We start from the raw sequence: 20,067 nt of genomic DNA on the forward strand, positions 1-20,067 counted from the left end.
CTCTCGACAGGTATCTGATTGCGTACTAACTGTCTTTGTCCTTGTGAGTAGATGGAAGCGCAGAGCTACACTTGCCAGAGATAAAAGTGTGTTCTACACATATTTAATTTACCTTCGCTGAGAAACAAGGAGTTTTCAAAACTGAGTGATCGGAATTCATAGTGCTAAGTCACCTCTTGGTGGTGTAGGGATTACAGAAACTCTTCAGTCCTGAGGCTTGCCAGGAGAGAGCTGAATGAGAGAGCTGCTAGTCCTGAGATAACCGAGAAGTCTGCCCCAGAGATGTTCTCCTGGTGTTAGAGTCTTGGCTGTGCCCAAGAATGTGCATTTTTGATGAGAGGGAGGAGAAAAAGACTTGTTTATCCTGGAGGGAGATGTCACAGCAAGTACAGACTTCTGAGGTGCTTTTATCTGGGGCTGCAGGGTTTCTCAGGCATCCTGCTCTGCCTTTGCAGTGTCAAACTTCCCTTGGAATAATCACCCGGCCCTGGCAGCTTCATAATTAATGAAGCTGGAGAGGGTTTTTTTTGTGTGTCTTTGAACTCATGCCTTCGATAGCACCAAAGAATTTCTTACACATTTGCAGGGCTGAGGCAGATGTTGGTTTTCTGTTTGCAACAGAAACGCGAAAATTTATTTGCAGTACTTCTGTTTGTACCAGCATCACATCTCGAGAGCGGGAGCCATCTGGAGACAGAAATAGAGCACAGGGACCATGTTCATGCTGGTGTCAGCCGTGGGAGAGGCTTTACCACACGTTGTGCCTCTTTGTGTTCGTGTAAGTGGACATCAAGTGTTTGGTTGCATGAAGGGTGTGTATAGTTTGGTATCCTTGACCGTTTTCTTTAGTCCCGAAGCTCTGTGGGATGCCTCCTTATCCTCCCGTTTTAAGAAGTGACGTATCTGCTTGACCTGTGAAATGAAAGTGACTGAAATGTGTCCTCCTTGATCTGAAAAATGGGATCAAAGTAAAAACCATACTTCTGCTAGGCACAAAATAAAGGCTTGCGTTAGCCCTCAAGGTCCTAGGCAATCAAAAATCCCTGAGTCTCTCTTGCCTCTGCATCTGTGCAGTTCAATATGGGAGCGGATGCCTGCTGGGCTACAAGGCTTGTTAGTGCTCCTGCGGGGAGGAGCTGCTGCCGCCGGAGCTTGAGGGCAAAGACGCTTAGCTGTTTGGGGGGAGGACTTGAAACTTACTTTTATCTTGCGTATGGAGCCTTGTCTCCAAGTACAAGAAGCCCCCAAAGCATCGCTGTGCTCCTGGCATCCTAGAGCAAGCTTTTCTAGCTTACACGTTGTGTTTGTACCCGCAACTCGTGTCCACCCACATCCTCGCTGAGAGTTGTGCTGCGGGAACACAGCTCCAGGTACCCTGCACGCCACTCAACTCGCTTAGAACAGGGAATAACTCATATTGTTTGGTCAATGAAACAGGATGCAAAAACATAACAGGTTTATTTTCAATTCAAGCTCAAACATAATATCTTGGGTCACGCTAACACTTATGGACATCTGGATCATTTATGAAAATGTTGCTTGATCTCATGAAGATACTTGTGGCGAGGTTCACTAGAAGACCACCTCTGCCTTGAGCATATAGGGGTTTTCCTAGAGTACAGCACCGAATTGTTTTTACATGATAATAATGTCACTCTGCCATTCCACATAACCCCTTAAGTTCTTTAGTTGCAGTATTGCATAGATAAGTTGGAGTAAGGAGTAGTTTTTTCGAGAATTTTATTCTCCATTTAACTGTAGTTTTGTTTATGGAAACACCTACATGCTTGAGGTGTCTTAATATTGCAGAAAAAAAGTGTTTACAATTCAAATACTCTAATATAAAAAGGTAAAAATTATTTTGGTTGTTATATTTAAGAGTCAGTGTAAAAAGTCACTTCGCAGTATCACTGAGATTTGTAAGACAATGAAGTGCACAAGAAAACTTCACGTTGTATCATCTTCCTAACACTTCTCTCTCCTGGGGTGTAGTTTGCAACTCGACTAAAGATACACAGAAGCTCGGTTTAAATATCCTGAAGTTCCTCGTGTCCAGTATTGCTGCTCAAAACCAGGGTGTGGGTGAATTCTTCTTGGAGTAGCCATTGTAAGACTTTTCTTATGGTCCAAAGCTTGGAAACCAGCAATTGCCGCTGGCACAGAATGACCTGTGGCCAGACATTCAGTTGTTTTCTTCTCGATGTTTGTCTGGACAGTATTACTGACACATGGTGAGGGTTTTATTTGATTTCTTCCACTGCTGCTCCCTTCTGAACAGGATTTTCTGCTGCTTTGAACTTCTCTGAGCCCGTGGTCTTGCAAAAGCCTGCAAGTGTTGTTCTGCATTCCTTGAAAGAACAGGTTTGATCAAGAGAATGAGCGATCTCCTAAAGCTGCGTTGGTTTTGGGCACGTCGGAAAGGTTTGTTCATGCAGGTGAGTCAAAGAACAAGGAGGGGGCTGTTACTGAGCCTCCACTGTGTATTTCAGGACCTGTGAGTAAAAGCTGTGGTTGGCGTTCTCGTGCACCATCACATACACCTCCCTGCACCCCGACGTGTTGCAGGTTCCCTCCCAGTAGCCCCGGCTCTGGGTGAGCGGGTAAGTGTTCTCAGCCTGAACTAGCACCTTTGCGATCCCGTGCATTTTGAGTTTAAAGTGCACGTTGCGGTTCGCCGGCAGCAAGCCCGAGAGCGGCTCCAGGATCTCATAGTCTGCCGCCCACTTGCTGTAGCTCTGTGGGAAAGCCGGCCACTTCGCTTCAGTGTTCAGGCAAGTGATGAGGTAGTTGAAGATGTAGTCGTAATTGCCAGGATCTGACTTCTTCTTGGCGTAGATTTTCAGGACAAAGTTCCCGGCGTGGGGGAGATGGATCTTCAACTCGATCTGGTTCCCGCGGTGGATTTGCATGATGTGCCGCCTGCCCCTGTCCTCCGTCAGGCTGCCATTGTCACAGTGCAGCGAGGCCAGGACGCTGATGTCCTTGCCCAGGGTGAAGGTGACGGAGCAGCGCCCGTCGTTGGTGTGGATGATGGGGTCGGGGTGCGACGGCCTCAGGAACCCTTGGCGCTCTGTGAACCAGCTGGGTCCAACCGGCTGGTGCAGGTCCTTCGGGAAGCGCATGGCCTTGTCCATGGACTTGCACTCTACGACATACTCCAACACACATTCGTAGATGGCTTCGGAGCCTTTGGAGGGCTTGGCAAAGATCTGCAGCTTGTGGCTCCCTGTCTTCTGGGGGTAGATGTCCAGCTTCATCCCGTGTTTTTTCAAAGTCATTAAGCCGTGCTCATCTGTTCCCTTCAGCTTGAACATAAATAGCGTGGCAGCGCGGCAATCCACCGATACAGAGGCTTTTCCGTTTACTGTGAAATACAAAAGAAAAGAAACTGCGTAAGAGTTTCAGTACATTTTTTGCGTGTACACCCTGTTCTAGGAAGACTAATCCGTGCAAATAAATTGCCGCTTCTCTAATAGTAAAATAAAGAGCTGCAATTGATAGGTCACAGCTTGCCAGTGCTCTGCTGAGACCAGTGTCCCTCAGCAAGAATGCAGTGACGAGTGGCCTTTGTTTCGGAGATGCACATTTCTCCTGCTTTGATACACGCTGAAATGGAGCTGTGGTGCTATAGGATCTGAGAGCCTGTGCGGAATGTAACTGAAATTATCATCAGCCCTTGTGCTCGGGAAGGGCCAAATTAGATGTGATTAGACCTGATTGCTGGTCCAGTAGCCGTTTCAAGAAGCTTCAGAGAAAGAGCAGGAACCCTCCAGTCCATAGATGGGAGATGATCTGCCTCCCTATGAGCCTTTTCCCAAACAGCTTGAAGATAACATTAAATCCTTAATTGTTGTTGCCGTTAAGTTTTAACTGTGTTCTTAGCGTTCAGAAATTAGCCAACTAGTTAAATTCCTGCAGCTCTTTTAAAATTTGATCTTAAATGTGGGCCCTGTACTTCAGTGCTGTTATTTTAATATTTTTGTTAAAAGAGCTGCTGGTCTTGCTCAGGGTGCTGGGTGTTGCATGAAGAAGCGCCTGTTTATGCGTTGTTCAGTAACTCAGATTTTTGGAACATCGTAAAAGGTTTTAATGCCATTTTCAAGCCAGAGTTGCTAATATATTGTAGCAATACTCCTAATTTTGCACCACCGATGCTGGTGGAGAGAGTATCTCATCCTCAGTCATCCTCTGCTTTAGACCCAGGGGCTACTACAATTTTCCACAGCTTGAACAAAAAATAGGAAAGAAAAAAGCCCCTCCTCTGGCCTGAGAGCTCTAAGTGCACTCTGCTTGCCAGAACTAAGCTGGAAGTGTAATTCTCTACACGCATGACAGTGGTGGTGCGAAGGAAGGCTGCTCCGCCGGTCCCGCGGCGGGGTGTTACCTGTTGGGATGACAGCTGTCTCCGGCTGTGCGCTCAGCAGCCCCAACATGTAAAAATTACTCTTGTGCAGCATGTTGTTCTCAAAATCTTTCAGCGTCAGGGTTGGTTTAAGGAGCTGCCAGTTGCTGTTATCTGGGAAGTGATTGTTAATGAACAGAGCCGGGTGAGTCAGAAAATAAAACTCGTTGTACCTGCAAGAAGAACGAAGAGATTAGAGGAAAACGAGTAATTACACACTGATCATTCTTCCGCTGCAGAGGGGTGGTGGTTTCAGCGGGACGAACACAGGGTGTTTTGGGCTGCTGGGAAACTGAGGTCATTTGGTTGAAATTCTCTGGGCAGAGAAGGAACCTGAGCTCTGGTCTTCCATTTCCAGGGCACGTGCTGAGTTTTTGGATAAAACCAGGGTATTTGCACTACCTTGGGCTCCTGACAGAGAAGGAGGCACCACTTGTTGTTTGGAAGCCTGGAGGCACCTTCTCTCAGACAGCTGAGAGCTATGAATCAAGTACCACCAAGTATTGCGTAAACTGAAGGTGTGATAAGCAAAACAAGTTCACTTTTAGCAATTATGAGGCTCAGGGCTGCTGCCTTTCTGCAGGTACATTGGGCTAGATGACCTTTGAAGTACCTTCCAACCCAAACTATTATATGATCCCTTGTATAGGCAGCCCAGATACCTTACTCGGGGCTTTGGATCTTGCTAAAATTTCTCACTGTTTGGTGTTTCTTATCGCACCCATCAGCTTTCTTCTGCCTTTGGGGTAGGTTTCTGTATTAACATAGAGGATGGTTCTTTACCTGAAGGTGAACTTGGTGAGAGAATCATCAACAGAACCGCTTCCCCAGGTGCTATCGAGCAAATGCCACCTTCCCTCAAGGTAGACAGCGTTCCAGGCATGGTCGGAGTCCCCCGTGAAGGTCTGCCCTATCTTGTACCCAAACCCCTTCGAGTAGCCCGAGAGCTTCATGCACTGAATTCCTGCAATGCTAAAAGGAAACCATGAGATGCAGCAGGAGGTTGCTGTTGTCAGCCTTGCAGCGCACTTTTGGGGAAGGATATGAGGAACAACAGCCAGCACGTCTGCAGAACTTCAGTCCCATGGGTCAAGTGGACCTACTCCATCACCCTGCAGGTGAGTCCCAGGGGGGTTAAATGCCCAAGTTTACCTCTCTCTGAAAACTAACTCTGAGCATGGCAACAGGCTACAGTGCTAATGTCAGGGCTATTGCATCTAGAGACAGGCACGTTCTCCCCCTGGACCACTGGCATCATGTAGAGACTCTTTCTGGGCCATGTGGGGTGGATATGGGAGGGTGACCCAAGGTGATGATGCCCAGGCTGTTGGGGGCTGTTTTTTCTTGTAGTCTTTGCATAGGCACTTGGAGGGAGGATCCCACTGGATGACGGGGCTTTTCTCGCCCAGTTTTTGCATCTTGCCTCTCATTTTGTCTGCACCATCAATTCAACGCTGTTAGAGGAGGATGACAAAGATGAAGTGCGCTTAATTGCTCTCTGTCTTGTTACTCCGTGGAATCCCTGTGATGCTGTCCACAATTAGCCCGTGTAATTATAAATTAAAAGTGTGTCTGTTCATGCTTGTGTTCCCTCTGTGACCGCAGGCCTGGCGTTTGACACCAAGATATCTTAGACCTCATGGGATTGTGAATGCTGATTTAGTTTCCTTAAAGAGTGAGTTTGTGCTTGCCCAGGGTACAAAAGATTAAATAGTGTCTCTCAAAAAAAAATAACGAATTCCTGCCTTGATGTGTAAATAGGATTTAAATAAGCACTGTGTTAATAAGCTCTCTGCTGTTGATAGCAATGGATTCTAACACTGGCATCTTATTTCAGCATTAATCTAGAAGAGTTTCACTTATTGTCTTCTGTGTAGGATGTATTGATGTTTTTCATCATTATTGAAAAGTACGTTAAACTGAACAGCTACCTTAAGTAATAAACTGTGCGTGCTTCAAGAGCAAGGTTGTGTGCGTAATGTGAGCTTAACTCAGAAGAACAGTGATATTTACGGGGAGGATAATTAGAAGTGGAGGTCTGGTTAGAGATGCTGGTCGTTGGCAGTGCAGAAGTGTCCTGGGGAGGACGGCTTTGTGTGCAGAGACGATGCTGGTTTAGAGGGCAGGTTGTCGCTTCAGCTTCTCATACAGACTTGCTAAACTCAGGCTTTGTGTTGCTTTGTTATTTTATACCTTAGGAGTATCAAATTCTTTAAGAAAGTGTATGGAAAATAGCCCGGGCTGCCGTGCAGCGATAGCGAGGTGCTGCCCGTCACTCGAGCCGTTCAAAACGGCCGCGGCAGGGCTGGAAGGAATGCCATTGAGAAACCTGGTGTCGCAGGTGGTCTGCACGGGAGCCAAATTCTAACGGGGCGCTGGGCGGTAAATCTGGAGCGACTCCACGGACACGGCTAGCGAGAGCTTGGATTTACACGGTGTAACTGAGACCGGGAGCTGGCCCGGCAACTTTAAGGAAGATTTGATCCAAAGGGGCCTAGCGGGAGCTAAGTACCAAATTCCCGCAAATTTCATGGGGATTGGTGTGTAATCCTTCTAGGCTTCTCTAGACATTCTTAGCTGGGAGATTCAGAGAGAACATTAAGGGACAAGTTCTGCCCATCATTCTCTCCATGCTCTCACTTACAGCGAATGTTCGCCAAGCAGCAAGAAGAGTTTGTGCTTGGATGTGTTCAAAGTTCCCAAAAGAAAGGTCAGAGCATTTAAACCTTGGTCTTTCTAATAACGGACAGACAAAAAGCCAAGCTAAAACATCCTGTAAAAGAGCAAACCTGTGTTGGTGAAGAGAGTGATCATGTCTCTGTTCTTGTGTAAATGTCTTAATACAGATAAATTAACCAGGCAGAGAGAAGATTCAGAAGATCTCCAGAAATGCAATGTGATGGTAGAAGATGACCTAAATACAGGGTGGACTGGAAGAACTGTTAAGAAACAGTTAGACAACATCTGCTTGGGTGCAGCAAGGAGGTTAAAAGTTAAGTTACTTTTCTGCTTCAAAAGCAGTAGGAAGTAATCTGGATCCTGCTACAGGTGTCATTGGAATTCAATGGTGCCGCCTTGCCTTTGATTTCAGGTTGACTTTGATGTTTTCATCTGAAAAAGAAGCAAATCTGGCTTCTCCGGAGGAAGACAGAATGGTTTGGAGTTGCGGTAGGTAGGTGTACGCCCAGAAGGAAGGAACAGCTACTGACTGCAGACAACAGGAAAAGTGAGAGGATGTGAAACCGGGATTATTTACAGACTAATTTAGAACAGGGAGCAGCAAAGTGGTCAGACCCGCTGTCGGGAGTGCGGTCAGCTTCGCTCCCAAAGGTGCTGCTGGACCCTCTCAAGTGCAAATCATTGTTTTGCTTTCATCATTAATCCTGGCAAGCGAGTTTCTCCCGAAGTCCGGACTGCCAGGTTTTGCCTTAAATTGCGTTCATGGATTTACAGTCCCTGATTCGCTCGGCCATGCCATCTCTTTGAGTTGGTTGTCAGCTGAGAAGCCCTTGACTTCAGTGGGACCTTTGGGGGGAACTCCTGGTGACTGGCAAATTGGGTTGGTTGTTCAAGCTGCCTCAACAGGAGCTAGGAAAAAAAGGCCTGTTAAAAGACCTTTTTTCCCCAAAAACTTGTCTCTGACAAACCTTTATATAAGATGACTGCTCTTTGCCTCTTGCCTTTATGCTTAGACCCAGCATAAGACTTGAACAGTGCCCAAGAGGAAGGGATGGGGAGATCCCCTTGCAAAATCAGGGTGTTGTCTTTGGTTATATAGTTTTTCAGGAAAGGAGCTAAACATTTAGCTAGTATTTGACAAAAGTAGGAGGCTGGATGAGTGGGAGGTTTCCCGAATCACAAAATGAATAATCAACCTGGAACTGAGGAATTAAGAGTAAATCAACAGAGCCTGTAAATAGTAAAAGATATCCTTGGAAAGATTAATGCTCTTAATGAACTAAATATATGCTTTTTAATGAATAGATGCAAATTTCCCCCACTGCTAACTGCTAACAACTGTTATATAAGATGCAGTTATAAATTCATACTTCATCATCCTGTTTCTTTATTTTACTCTTTAGAAAGCAAGATCCGATATCATGGGCTATGTTGTTGGTTGGAAGCATTCACCACTTTAGCATCTGGCAGTGTTTTTTGGTTTTTAAATCTGTCCTTTTCCCCCGTGGATTTTGTTTGTTTCATGGTGAAAACCTCCTCAAATCTTTTTGGATGGTGTGGAAAGCCAATTGTTACTTACACATGCCAATTAACAACTGATCTTATTTTTTTCCCAAAGCTAGCTTGTAAATGGACGCTGTTCTGCTGGGAGAGCCACCTCGCAAGCCCACGCTCTTTGGAAAGTACACTGTTGCTTTCTGGCATTAGGAAGCCCCTTCCAATCTTGTGTCCCTGAGTCATCAGGTCCAATTTTCTCCTCTTGGACAACCTAAGACTGGTTCTAAACTTGCCAGGAACCTTCTTTGTGTTTACTCTAAGCTAAACTATGGGATATGGCTGTGAGAGGTGAGGTGCTGCTCCATGCTGGGGTGCTTGAGGCTTGCCTGGCACCATGGCATCTCCTTTCTGTGCTGGGTTGGAGAAACAGCCATCTCCTTGCTTTACGGGGTTGGAAAAATGTGAGGGAGGTGGGATTTGTGCTGCGTTCGTATGCAAAGCACCTGTGCTCGCTGCCAGGGAAGGGGCTGCCTCTTGAGGAAATGGTTTTGTGGTTGTAAATTCCTGCTTTGTGGGGGGAAAACCCACTCGTTTATGCAACTAATCCCCAGTGGAGTCAACGTGGTTTTGTAGGCATCTTAGTTATTAAATGCCGACATAGCTGGAAGATGGGAACTGCAGTATTAGCCTTGGCGGTGATGCACCTTGAAACTGGCTGCAGGACGGCATGCGGAGCGTGGGGCAGTGTCCGGGGGGGGTCTGTAGTAAAAAGGGGACAGGGCATCTCCAGAAGGCTTTGGGAAAGCTCCTGGGCCTGTGCTCACTTCCTGCATGGGAGCGTGTTGAAGTCTTGCCATGCTTTTAACCTTCACGTACAGATACTCCAAGGAAAAAACGAGCTGCTTCTAACCGAATTAGCTCCGTGTTTTCATCTGCCATTATGTTAATGCAACGCGAAGCTCAGCAGATGGCACAAAGTAAATTATGCTGGGGAGGGGGGGGTGGAGGGGGTGGAGGAGGAAGCAAAATTGACCTTTTGAGGACTTGCTGTTTCTCCACAGCACGGTTTGAAAGCTCAAGTTCCACGTCCTGCTTAAAGTCGCATCAGTCAATGCAAAGGCAGACATGAAAGGCACCGAGATGACGACGAATGTTAACTCTCCCTGGCATCGAATGTTTCTGAACTTAGTTTACCTGCACATGTGTTCAAAGAGCTCCGCGTATCCCTCACAAACGCTCTTCCTGGTCTGGAGCACGTCGATGGGTTTGCTCGACAGCTGGCTTTTGTCGCGGTAGCCCACCACGTCGTATTCTGCGGGAAGGAACGCGGACAAAAGTTCATCCCAAAGCCCGAGGCAACGGGATCGATGGGCAGCGGGAGCAACCCTTGCATTGCTTTTCATCTCCGTGAGCGTAAGCAAAGAGAAACGAGTCGTAGTGTGTGCTACACAGAGATGTTGTGATGGGCGGAGAGGGACCAGGTCTACCTCTCATCACCATTTGCTCTAAGCCTGGGCTGGGATTCTGCAGTCGAACTCAAATGGGAGGAAAAAATATCTGCCCTCATGTCGGGGGAGCTGCAGTCCTGTTAAGGAATGGGTTGCACTCATGCTACTGTCCAATTGAGCTTTTTGCGCTCTTGACAAGCAATTTGTATTTAAAAATACCTGGAAAGTAGCTTGTTGGGAAATACCTGAAATGAGTTGTTGCGATGGAGTTATATTAATACCTGGAAGCATAGGAAATCTTAATTTGTTGGAATGAATGCAGAAAAGCAGAACAGCAGGGTTCCTTCAGGCAGAGCTTGAGGAACTGGTCTGGGAAAGTTAATTCAATACTGCCCAACCTTGGTCATGTCCATCACCTCTTTCTTAAAATATGAGCATATTTTTCTGACAAAGCTCTAAGGAATGCTGCATCAGCTGATTCGTCTTCCCTTTTATGCTGTGGAAGAGGGGGAAAAAAGCTGGCGACACGCTGTATTTGTGCTTTGAAATGCTGCAACCCCTTGGCTTTTATCTATGGGACTTTGCCGGTGGCTGCCTTGGGGTTGGCTTCTCCTCCTGGGCTGTCCACCTGGCCACCAGCAAAGCTGCTTGGAGAGCTTGCTGTCTGCTTGTGGCTCCGTAGTGATGCTAGAAATATAGCTAAAATAATTGGTTTTAGTGCTCCTGCATAGAAGTAGCGGTCCATCGCAGGCTGGGGGTTGAGTTGGGTGGGAAGAGATACCCAGGGAGCAGCGCTTTCCCTTGAAATCCAAACAGGGAAGGGGTCCATATCATCAGGCGATTTAAATTCCTAGCACTATGTTTATCTCCTGTACATGTAAATAAGGGTCAGGCTCAGGAAGGAAGGACAACCAGGGGCAAGACAGTGTGAAAAGATATTGCGAGGAGATCACAGCGTACTACCTGGATCAGAGACAACTTGTGAACGTGTGTCAGGTGAATGGACTGACTCAAACCAAACTGGCTCTCCAAGGTGGGATCTTGCCCAGGCAGCGGCCAGAAATGGGTTAATAGTGTAAAGACTTGACTGATCAGTGCTGGGGTGGGGCGAATGCTCGGTTTTCAGAAATGCACTGAAATCAGCATGTTTGAGGGCAAGATTAAAGCTGCTTGGGATTGAGCTAACTGTGCTAAGCCTGCAGTTGCTGGCACAGCTCTGCTGGTCTCCGTGGGTGTGAGATTAGGGCAGTGCTAGTGCGGTTACACCTTGGAGTAAGGTGAGTGGGAGGTACAGACTCATCATATGGAAAGGAGTCATTTACACACAAACCTTGTAGGGAGGGCAGTGCTGGGAGAGAGACTATGGAAATGGAGATGACGAGAGAACCCCTGAATGTATTTCTGGATAAATACACCCAGAAAACCTTCCTTCCACCCTGTACTTGAAACTAAACCATAAGACATAGCAAACTGCAACGGCAGCGTCATGGGGGTGACAGCCACAGCCTTATCTTCTCAGTCAAAGATCTCGACCTACCTATGTGATGGCATATCCACATCCATATGGCTCGGACTTTCTCCAGATCAGTCCGGGCTTGTTTAAGCAGGGCTTTAACGAGCTCCTCCACGCTGTTTGTGACATTTACCTGTTTGTGAGGAGGAAATATTGCAAGGTTGCAGTGAAGAAATGCTCCATGCTCCCTTATCCTTCTAAAGCTGATGAGACCTCACCTGCCAGGAGACTGCTCTAAATCCAGCTTCATTAGAAATACAAATTCAACAGTGGAGTTTCACATTTTGAGCAAATACTTTTGGTTATAGTTTCCCTGCTGGAGTGGGATCTCTGTTGCTGATGTTTGCAGGGAAACGGGGTTTTTTTGGTTGTTTGGGACACTTTGAGGCACATGCCCCGATAGCTCAGACTAAGCCGTTGTTCGTGCTGGTTTCAGGGAACGTCCCCGCAGGGGAGCTGGGAGGAGGACAGAGGGAAAAGCAGGACTTACTTTTAATGCGTAGGCATCCAGCTTCTCAAATTGCCGCAGATCGACTGGCATGGATTTCAAAGAGGATTTGTCCCATGGATAGGCTGGGAAGAAACGAGTTGTCATTGTCTGGGGAAGGGAGGGGGACATTTTTTCCTGGCCGTGCTCTCGGACAAGGGGACGGGGCTCCTGCTCGGGGAGCAGAGGACAGCAGGGCGCTTACAGAGGCCCCTGCCAGCTGCACGGAAAGCAGGAGCCATCCTGTCTAGTCTGTATAATTTGGGCCGTGCTGGAGCGGGAGCGGCCCCTCTGTCTTTGGCGCTGCGGAACAGCATCGGAAATCCCAGGATATTGCGGAGGTGCATGAAATACAGAGCAGGAGTACCAGGGAAAATCTGTGCTGTGGAAACCCTGGTGGAAACATGACCAAAAAAAAGTTATATATAACAGCAGCAAAGAGCTGCCTTTCTCCAGTAGTTTTGCTGAAAGCACTGACCGCTTTGCATGGTAAAGGGCCACGATTCTGTGCAAGTTTGAGCACATGAGAGATGTTACATGGGGAGCAGTTGGACTGAGACTGCGTCTTCGCAGGCTTTAGCCTCCCAGTTCTACTCGCTGTGAACGAAGGGTTAATAACTTGCACTAATTAATCAGATAACTTATTTTTTAACAGTCTCCGGATAAGCCGACACTGTGATGCAGCGATATCTCAGTGCACAGATGTCTCGGGTGGACGTCTCCCCTGGATCACCGTCTGCTCAGCGCTGCCTTTGCTTCTGAGCTGGGGAGAGAACTGAGCTCTACAGCAACCATTGCCATGTGCTGTCAAAGCCCCTCGGGACTAAAAGGATTCTTCTACCTATCTCTGCAGGATGGTTGTTTCTCCGGGAAAAAAAGGGGGATTTAAAAAGGTTTGCGAAGTGAAAATGCTGTTGTGTGACTCCTGAGTGCTGGGAGAGGTGAATGGATGGTGCTGTAGAGGTGGCCAGAAGGTCTGTTCCTGACTTGTGAAGGTGTCTTGTTAATTTAAGCCCTGCTCTTCTTGCAAACCTGTACCTAAGGGAGGAGTTTTGGGGTGTCCCGCGTCCCGGTGACGGTGTGACCTGCCAGCCGGTTTGCAGGCACCCATTGCCCATCCCTGTGCTGCGAAAATCTGTGTGTAGGCACACGGCATCTGTTTCTTTAGCAGCCTTCTTTGTTTATCTCGTTTTTTTCCCTCAAAAGGACTATTACGCTGACCTAAAGAGAGATAAAGCAGATTTACGCATTTAAAGGTTCCCATTCTCTACAGCTCTGAAAATTACTTTTTGCCTGTTGGGAATGGGATGTTTTGGTGTGTTTTTAAATTGGTTGTCTGTTTTTCGTCTTTGTCAGGCTATCGCTGCAGAGGCTCCTTGCAGTAACTCGCATAACCCTGCACATCGTGCCCGTTTGCAGAGCACCTGCCTCGGCTGGGAGCCTCGGGAAGCCCTTGGGCACAGGTGACATTCCCAAAGATGAACGTTACTCATGGTAGTGGAAATGAAACCCCTTGTCTATGAGCTTTGGTCAAGGCTTGCAGCAGGGTTTCTAGGACCAATGGGTTTCCTATCTGGGGCTGCCCTGCCTTGTGTCCCATCGTGCCACCGGCATGGGGCGAGGGGACAGCTGATAGTTACCATGCAGGTCTTTTCCTCCTGGTGACCGAGGGGCTTCAGTACTCTGGAAACCTGGAAAATTAGAGAAGGGAGCGTAGAGTGAGCAGTTGTTGGCAGGAGCAAAACAGCCAGTTCTGGGCCCCTCGGTTCCAGCAGGACAGGGAACTGCTGGAGAGAGTCCAGCGCAGCCACCAAGATGCTGAAGGGAGTGGAGCATCTCCCGTGTGACGAAAGGCTGAGGGAGCTGGGGCTCTGGAGCTGGACAAGAGGAGACCGAGGGGGGACTCATTCCTGGGGATCAATATGGAAAGGGGGAGTGTCAGGAGGATGGAGCCAGGCTCTTCTGGGTGACAACCAGTGACAGGACAAGGGGCAATGGGTGCAAACTGGAACACAGGAGGTTCCACTTAAAGATGAGAAGAAACTTGTTCCCGGTGAGGGTGGCAGAGCCTGGCCCAGGCTGCCCAGGGAGGTTGTGGAGTCTCCTTCTCTGCAGACATTCCAACCCGCCTGGACACCTTCCTGTGTAACCTCATCTGGGTGTTCCTGCTCCATGGGGGGATTGCACTGGATGAGCTTTCCAGGTCCCTTCCAGCCCCTGACATTCTGGGATTCCGTGACCAACAGAAATAAATGACTGCAGGGAGTGGGACTGGGTGGGGGAAAAGCTGAAACTGAGGCATTTCTTTGCCTGTTCTTGGGCATCAACACCCTGCAGAGGGGCAAAAGGAGCTGCCTGGACCTCAGTGTGCCCTGTGTCCCCTCCCTGACATTCCCCAGCAGTCAGGCAGCTCCTGTTCTGGCCGGAGGGCTGGGGACATGTAACCCTGCCCAGCACCCAGCCAAACCCCCAGGCCTGGAAGAAGGGAGAGCTGAGCTCCAGCACTCTTAGCTGATAACCGTACAGAGCTCTGCAGCAGCTGGAGGATTTCTGAGGGTCCCCGTGTCCTCCAGACTGTCACCACCCAGGCCTAGAGGAGGAGAAGACCAAGGATTTTGCTCCTCAAGCCCTAAGTGCTGGCAGGGTCCAGCAGCATCTGCCTGGCAGGGAGAGCAGACACAGGGCTTGGTATCCTCCCAGGGTCCCTGTGGGGACCTGTCCCCCCTTGGGAACATGCTCTGGGGCGAGGGCCAGCGGGGAGGGACACACCGTGGCCGAGCAAAGCCTCACCTTTGTTGTCCTGACCTCTCAGGCTGGGCAGCCTCTGGGGACCTGCAACAACCGCGGCATGGTTAGTGCATCCACCACAACCCCTGGCTTCGGGGTGCAGCATCTCCCGGGGGCTTCTTGCCCTCCCTGCTGCTGCAAAAAGCGGCTCCTTCTCCCTCCCACCCTTGGCCACTCCACCAGGGCTCCAAGGTGCAAGAGGTAGAGCTGCAAGAAGGTCTGTACCTTTTCCCAAGGAGAGTTTCTTGATGAGTTGCCCGGTGGTGTTCTTGGGGTGAATCTCCACTGTCACTTGGGTTTCTGCAAGAAACCACGTCAAACTTCCTAAGAAAAGGAAAATCTAACTGGGATGCAGAGAAGAAGGGTGGGAATGCTTGTTGAGGTGTCACTGAAGCCAACTCTTAACTTTAGCAAAAGAAACGGCAGTTCTGGCGATTGCAAATGTACCGAAGCCCTTGGCTTTCCCAGCAAAACAAAGCGCCCTTAAGATAAACCGTATGGCCAGAGAGACTCTGGTCACCTCCAGTGTGATTTGTAAGCCTCAGAAAATAAAAGACAGCCCATTATAGCCTAACAGGTGATAAAACAGATCATAAATAAAGCAGAGGTCCTCAGTGAGGATTGTGTGGCAGCTTAAAAAAAGAAGGTTTATCACCATATTAAACAGCTCTTGATGGAGATACGGTGAGCAGGGAATCAATTTCTTTCATTGATTTTTCTTGGAATTGAATAGAAAAAGGCTCAGAGCTCTGAAAATGGTTTGACTTGTGACATTAAAATCTTTGGCAGAGGCCGTTGCCTGTAAGAGGCAGCGACCAGGTGTCCCGTGGAACTTGTGCTCCATGTGCCGTGATGCTCCAGAACAACCTGGGGGTCTCGTGTTTGAGGCTTCATATAGAGAAGCACAAGGGAAAAAAATCAGCAAGAATTACCTGAATTTTTTTGAAAGAGACTGCATTTTTTATTTTGCAAGTATTTCAGAAGGTTTTGCAGCCTGGGGAACCTCAGCATCCTCATGGGCTCCCCGTTTTGGATCGGACAGAGGTTGCGTTGGAGGTGGAAGGTCAAGATGTCAAAGCACCTCGGGGCTGCCATCCCATCGCATGTGCTACCTCCTGCTGTTTTATCCAGACCCTCCTGCCATTTGGGGTTTTCCTTGAAAGCTGGCTCTTAGAACCAGCTAATTAAGCAAGAATCTGCACTTTCATCAAATAATAACTTTTTCTGCAGACTTTAACTTTAGAAATAATCTCATGTGATTATGCAGAAAAGTTTAATGTCCTCTAAAGCCCCAAAAGCGGAAGGCAAGAAAACCTGTAAAAACTCTAAAAAACCACTTTTAAATCCCAGAGTTTTACTCTAATTCTGGGATGCTTGTGTATATCAAGGAGTCAAGATTAGAGCGGGTTGGTATATCCTGTCAGTGAATTCAAAGGTAAAATAAAGTTGTTTCTCAAAGACATGACTTTGTGCAAACAGGATCATTTCCTTATGATTTTTATATTCTCAGGGGTCCTTTTTTCATTTCTCAAGATTATTATCATCTTTGGGTTTTTGTGAGTTTTCTTGCCAACTTCCACATTCTCCGTTTTCCCCCATAAATTAAAATTCTTTGTTCTCAAGAAACCCATCTAGTGACGAGGATTGCCTTCTTCCAGTATGTTTAAAATGCATTTAACAAATTAAAATACGTAATTCCACAGAAGTGTTTCCAAGTGCTACCAACTAATGGTATGGAATGGCTGCCGATGTTTCTATGATGTTTTTTGCTATTCCTAATCAAGCCATCCCTCATAAAGAAACACTTGCTCTTCTCCTAGTTGTTATCATGCTTTCTGGTTATGCCTGTGCCATGTCCTGGTGGGAACCCAGGTGCTCCAGGACCCAAGGTTTCTCTAGGAATTTTTAATTCTTCATGCTTAAGATCACAGAATCACCAGTGTGGGGCTTTTTTGCTCTTTTGGGCTGTTCTGAGGGTTGTTTGATTAGAAAATAAGCTTGAGCGGGAGTTCGCTCTGAAAAAGCATCATCCCTTGGGTCACCGCTTACCTTCGTTTGAGTAAGGAGTCACGGTTTGTGTCTTCTCGCAGGGCTCCCTGGAGACTCGCCGGCCTGGATGGACAAAGGAAAACATCTGAGAGCCTTGCAGAGAGAGCGGGGGCTGGATTAAATAAACCTGTGCCTTTGCACTGAGGTGAGGAACCACACAAAACGCTTGACCCCATTCTGCAGTCTCAGAGCCCAGTTGCTTGTGGTCCAGGGGATGCTCCAGCCTGTTTGCCTCGGTGGCCTTGGCACCGGGCTCGTGTCATACAGTTTGTAAATATTGTAGTGGCACCGGCTGCTCGGTGGTGTCAGAGGCTTCACCAAGATGGTTACAGGGGAATTTATTAATACCTGTGGTGCTAGAGGAGCCAGAGCTCTGCTCGTGCCTCTGGCATCCGAATTCCTTGGTAACGCCCATGGGGATTTAACTGTGCCCAAAGTAGAGCTGCAAGGAAAGGTTTCCCATGTGCCTACCAAATACTCCTGCCGTTAGGTTGGGGTGGTAGATGATTGATACTGTTCTCTGGCTCGTACTTGTGCTCTGCAGCTCTGGTTGCAGACCCTCTTGAACATGACGGAACAGTGAGAGAGTGTTGAGTATTTATCACTTCCCAGAGTGGCTTTTGTTATCTGCTGTCTGAGACCTTCAGATCTTTTATAAAGGAGCCTCAAAGCTGTATCTTGCCGTGCAAAACTGCTTGCTCACGGTATGTGAGCAGCATCCAGCCACCACTGATTTCAGAGGGACTTGGCTCAGGGCTCCTGTCAAGCACCGTAATGGCTTTTACAAACTGCTGTTTGCCTGTGGAAGCAAAGCTCCTGTTTGGAATAACTAGAATCCACTGTTTGGTACCAAGAGAGCTAAGTGCTGTCTTGCTTTCCTTTGCCTTTCTCTGCTAGGCACCACATTAGGCTTAGACTACCAGGAAAGCAAGTCAGGTGCTCTGATTCCCTTCCCCGAAAGCTGCTCCATCCTGTAGCATCGTGGTCCTGCAGCCAGGGGTAAGTAACTCCTTCAGATGTTCCTTCTGAACTCTTTTGGGGCAGAGGGGTGAGGAACTGGCAGGGGAACGTTCAAGACTAGTAGCTATTTAATTCCTGGAGAGCAGTTACACCTGCCTTGTACTCAGCTATCTCTGAGTGGGGCAGATGCAGAAAGGGGTGGGGGACAGACGGTTGAAACCCCAAAGGTTTGTTGTATGCCCCAGACCCTGGTTAAGCTGTGTGAGTGCTGGGGAAGGCTCTGGAAGCTCGATCTGCAACCTGAGTGATTTGGGGCACTGAATTTCCCCCCTGTCATCAGCTGGCTGTGAAACATAAGAGCTCCGCGCACCTGAAATCTGAGCGAGCTCAGCGTGCAGGAGGGTCCCTGGGCACGGGCTCTGCAGTGCCACCCATGGGCATGGGGTGCAGGAGAGTGTGGAGGGGACACTTCCCATGGCCTCCAAAGCACTGGGAAAAGGGAAGGGTTGTTTCAAGCCCGTTTATGCTGGAGAGGCACAGCTGGGTGCTAAAAGCTTGCAAGTGGGTTTTGCGTAGTGTGGGTAGTCGATGAGCAAAGTGAGAAGGTGACGTACCGTTAAGGTCTCTCTGCTGGGGTGGCTGTGCTCTGCTGTTGCCATTTCCGTCATCCTGCAAACCTATAAAATACAAACATGAGATTGGCAGGCTGCCTTCCTGGCGTGAGGTTCTGGCATTGCCAGGAGGCCAAGCACCCCAAAAACCTTCCTGTAACCCACCATACCAGCTGGACCTGCGTGTCATCACGATCCACTTTCCCTATCTCATCTGCAGCATCTGCTGCACTCCCTGTTGCTAAGAGCATAAAATACCAGGAGGAAGAAAGCGCAATTGTCCATGCCTGTGTTGCTTTGATAGGACTTGCTTGTATTTGGGCAGGTGCTGGATGCTGCGTTAGATGAAGCATGAACGCAACTTCTGCGTTAGTTCTGCTTATCCTTGTGAGCCTGGAACTGCTTGTCTGAAAATCTAGCTTTTCCCCAAGATTTTAGAGCACAAATACTCCTTTTTCTCCCTTTGCTCCTGCAGGGAGGGTCCCCTGTACAGTTGCAGAGAGCAGCCTCAGCTTTTTGGAAGATCCCCTGAAAGACAGGAGCTGGGCCAGGCAGACTGTCCCAAACTGGAGCTATAAATGGCTCAGGGGAGTCATCCTTGGAGACAAAGCCTAGACACGCTTCAAACAAAACACTTTCGCCCCTGTACTCTGTTGTAGTAGGTGTGGGTCTGGGGCGAAACAGCTGAGCGCTCGCCCTGCTCCCTTTGCACAGCCGAGACAGCCCGTGGAGGCATCTCGGGGCCACCGCGGGACAGAGCAAGGTGCAAACATGGTCCTTGGATTAGTATCCATGCCTGTCACCTCTTCTTGCACCCTGGGGTGCATGCAGCAGAGCCAGGCACTCAGCACCATGCAGCATGCAGCGCTGCAGCAGCACGGGCTCTCCTGCACTGGGAGGACCAGCCAAGCCACGCTGGGCTTCCGCAAAAAAACGTTTGCAATTTTGGGGTTTTGCAGCAAGTCTGCAAAGGAAAAGAGGAGAGAGGAGGAGGGGGACAAAGCTCCAACCCTGCTCCAAAGCTGCTGCTTTGCGTCACCGTCTGCCGGGCAGCTGATGCTGGACGTGCAGCCCTCCCGTCCCTCGCACCCGCCGCCGGCGGGACGTTACCTGCGCCGCGGCCGCCTTCCGTCTGCCTCTCCCTCTGCCCTTTCTGCTTGCTGGCCGTCTCCTCGGGGTGGACAATAAGCAGCAAATTGATGGTTACCGCGCTGGGATCTGCCTTAAAGTCCATGGTCCCCATCAGAGCACGGCCAGGGCACCGGTGTCCCCGCGGAGCTGCGGCCGCTGCGAGCGGCCCGTGTTTATTTTCCACCCTCGGAAAGGTGAGCGTGCTCCCCCCGCGAGCCGCAGCGCCGGCGGGCTGGCCCGGCCAGCTGCACCATGAGTTTTCTGCCAAAGCCGACCCTAATGAAGAGGTTACAAGTCACCTTTGAAAGGAAATGGCAGGAGGGATCCATTTCCCTAAAGCAGAGGAAGGAGCTGCGTTTCAGCCCGGGGACGGGGGGTCTGGTTTCAGAGCGTGCCCCCGGCTCCCTCTCCCCTCTCTCTGCCCTTTTCGGCTTTAAGCACTTGTCTACGCTCAAATCCCCCAGCAGCGCAGTTTGCTGGGGGGGATTCGCTCCCCGGTGCTG

At 48.9% G+C, this 20,067-nt stretch overlaps 1 protein-coding gene across 1 annotated transcript; it reads right to left on the minus strand.

The window, feature by feature from the left end:
* Window positions 1–1,434: 1,434 nt before the first annotated feature.
* KY (kyphoscoliosis peptidase) lies at window positions 1,435–19,737 on the minus strand. The gene is made up of 12 exons (XM_082056013.1): window positions 19,544–19,737; window positions 18,437–18,499; window positions 16,863–16,925; window positions 15,039–15,113; window positions 14,817–14,858; window positions 13,667–13,717; window positions 12,030–12,112; window positions 11,564–11,672; window positions 9,773–9,890; window positions 5,186–5,374; window positions 4,385–4,575; window positions 1,435–3,364 (listed from the first exon to the last, which is right to left on the minus strand). Exons 1-12 carry the CDS (start codon window positions 19,674–19,676, stop codon window positions 2,463–2,465), a joined length of 2,019 nt encoding a protein of 672 aa, XP_081912139.1. The 5' UTR covers window positions 19,677–19,737; the 3' UTR covers window positions 1,435–2,462.
* Between the last annotated feature and the right edge of the window lie 330 nt (window positions 19,738–20,067).

The sequence above is a fragment of the Streptopelia decaocto genome (genome assembly GCF_964273445.1).
Source record: "Streptopelia decaocto genome assembly, chromosome: 6".
In the NCBI taxonomy this organism is placed as follows: domain Eukaryota; kingdom Metazoa; phylum Chordata; class Aves; order Columbiformes; family Columbidae; genus Streptopelia; species Streptopelia decaocto.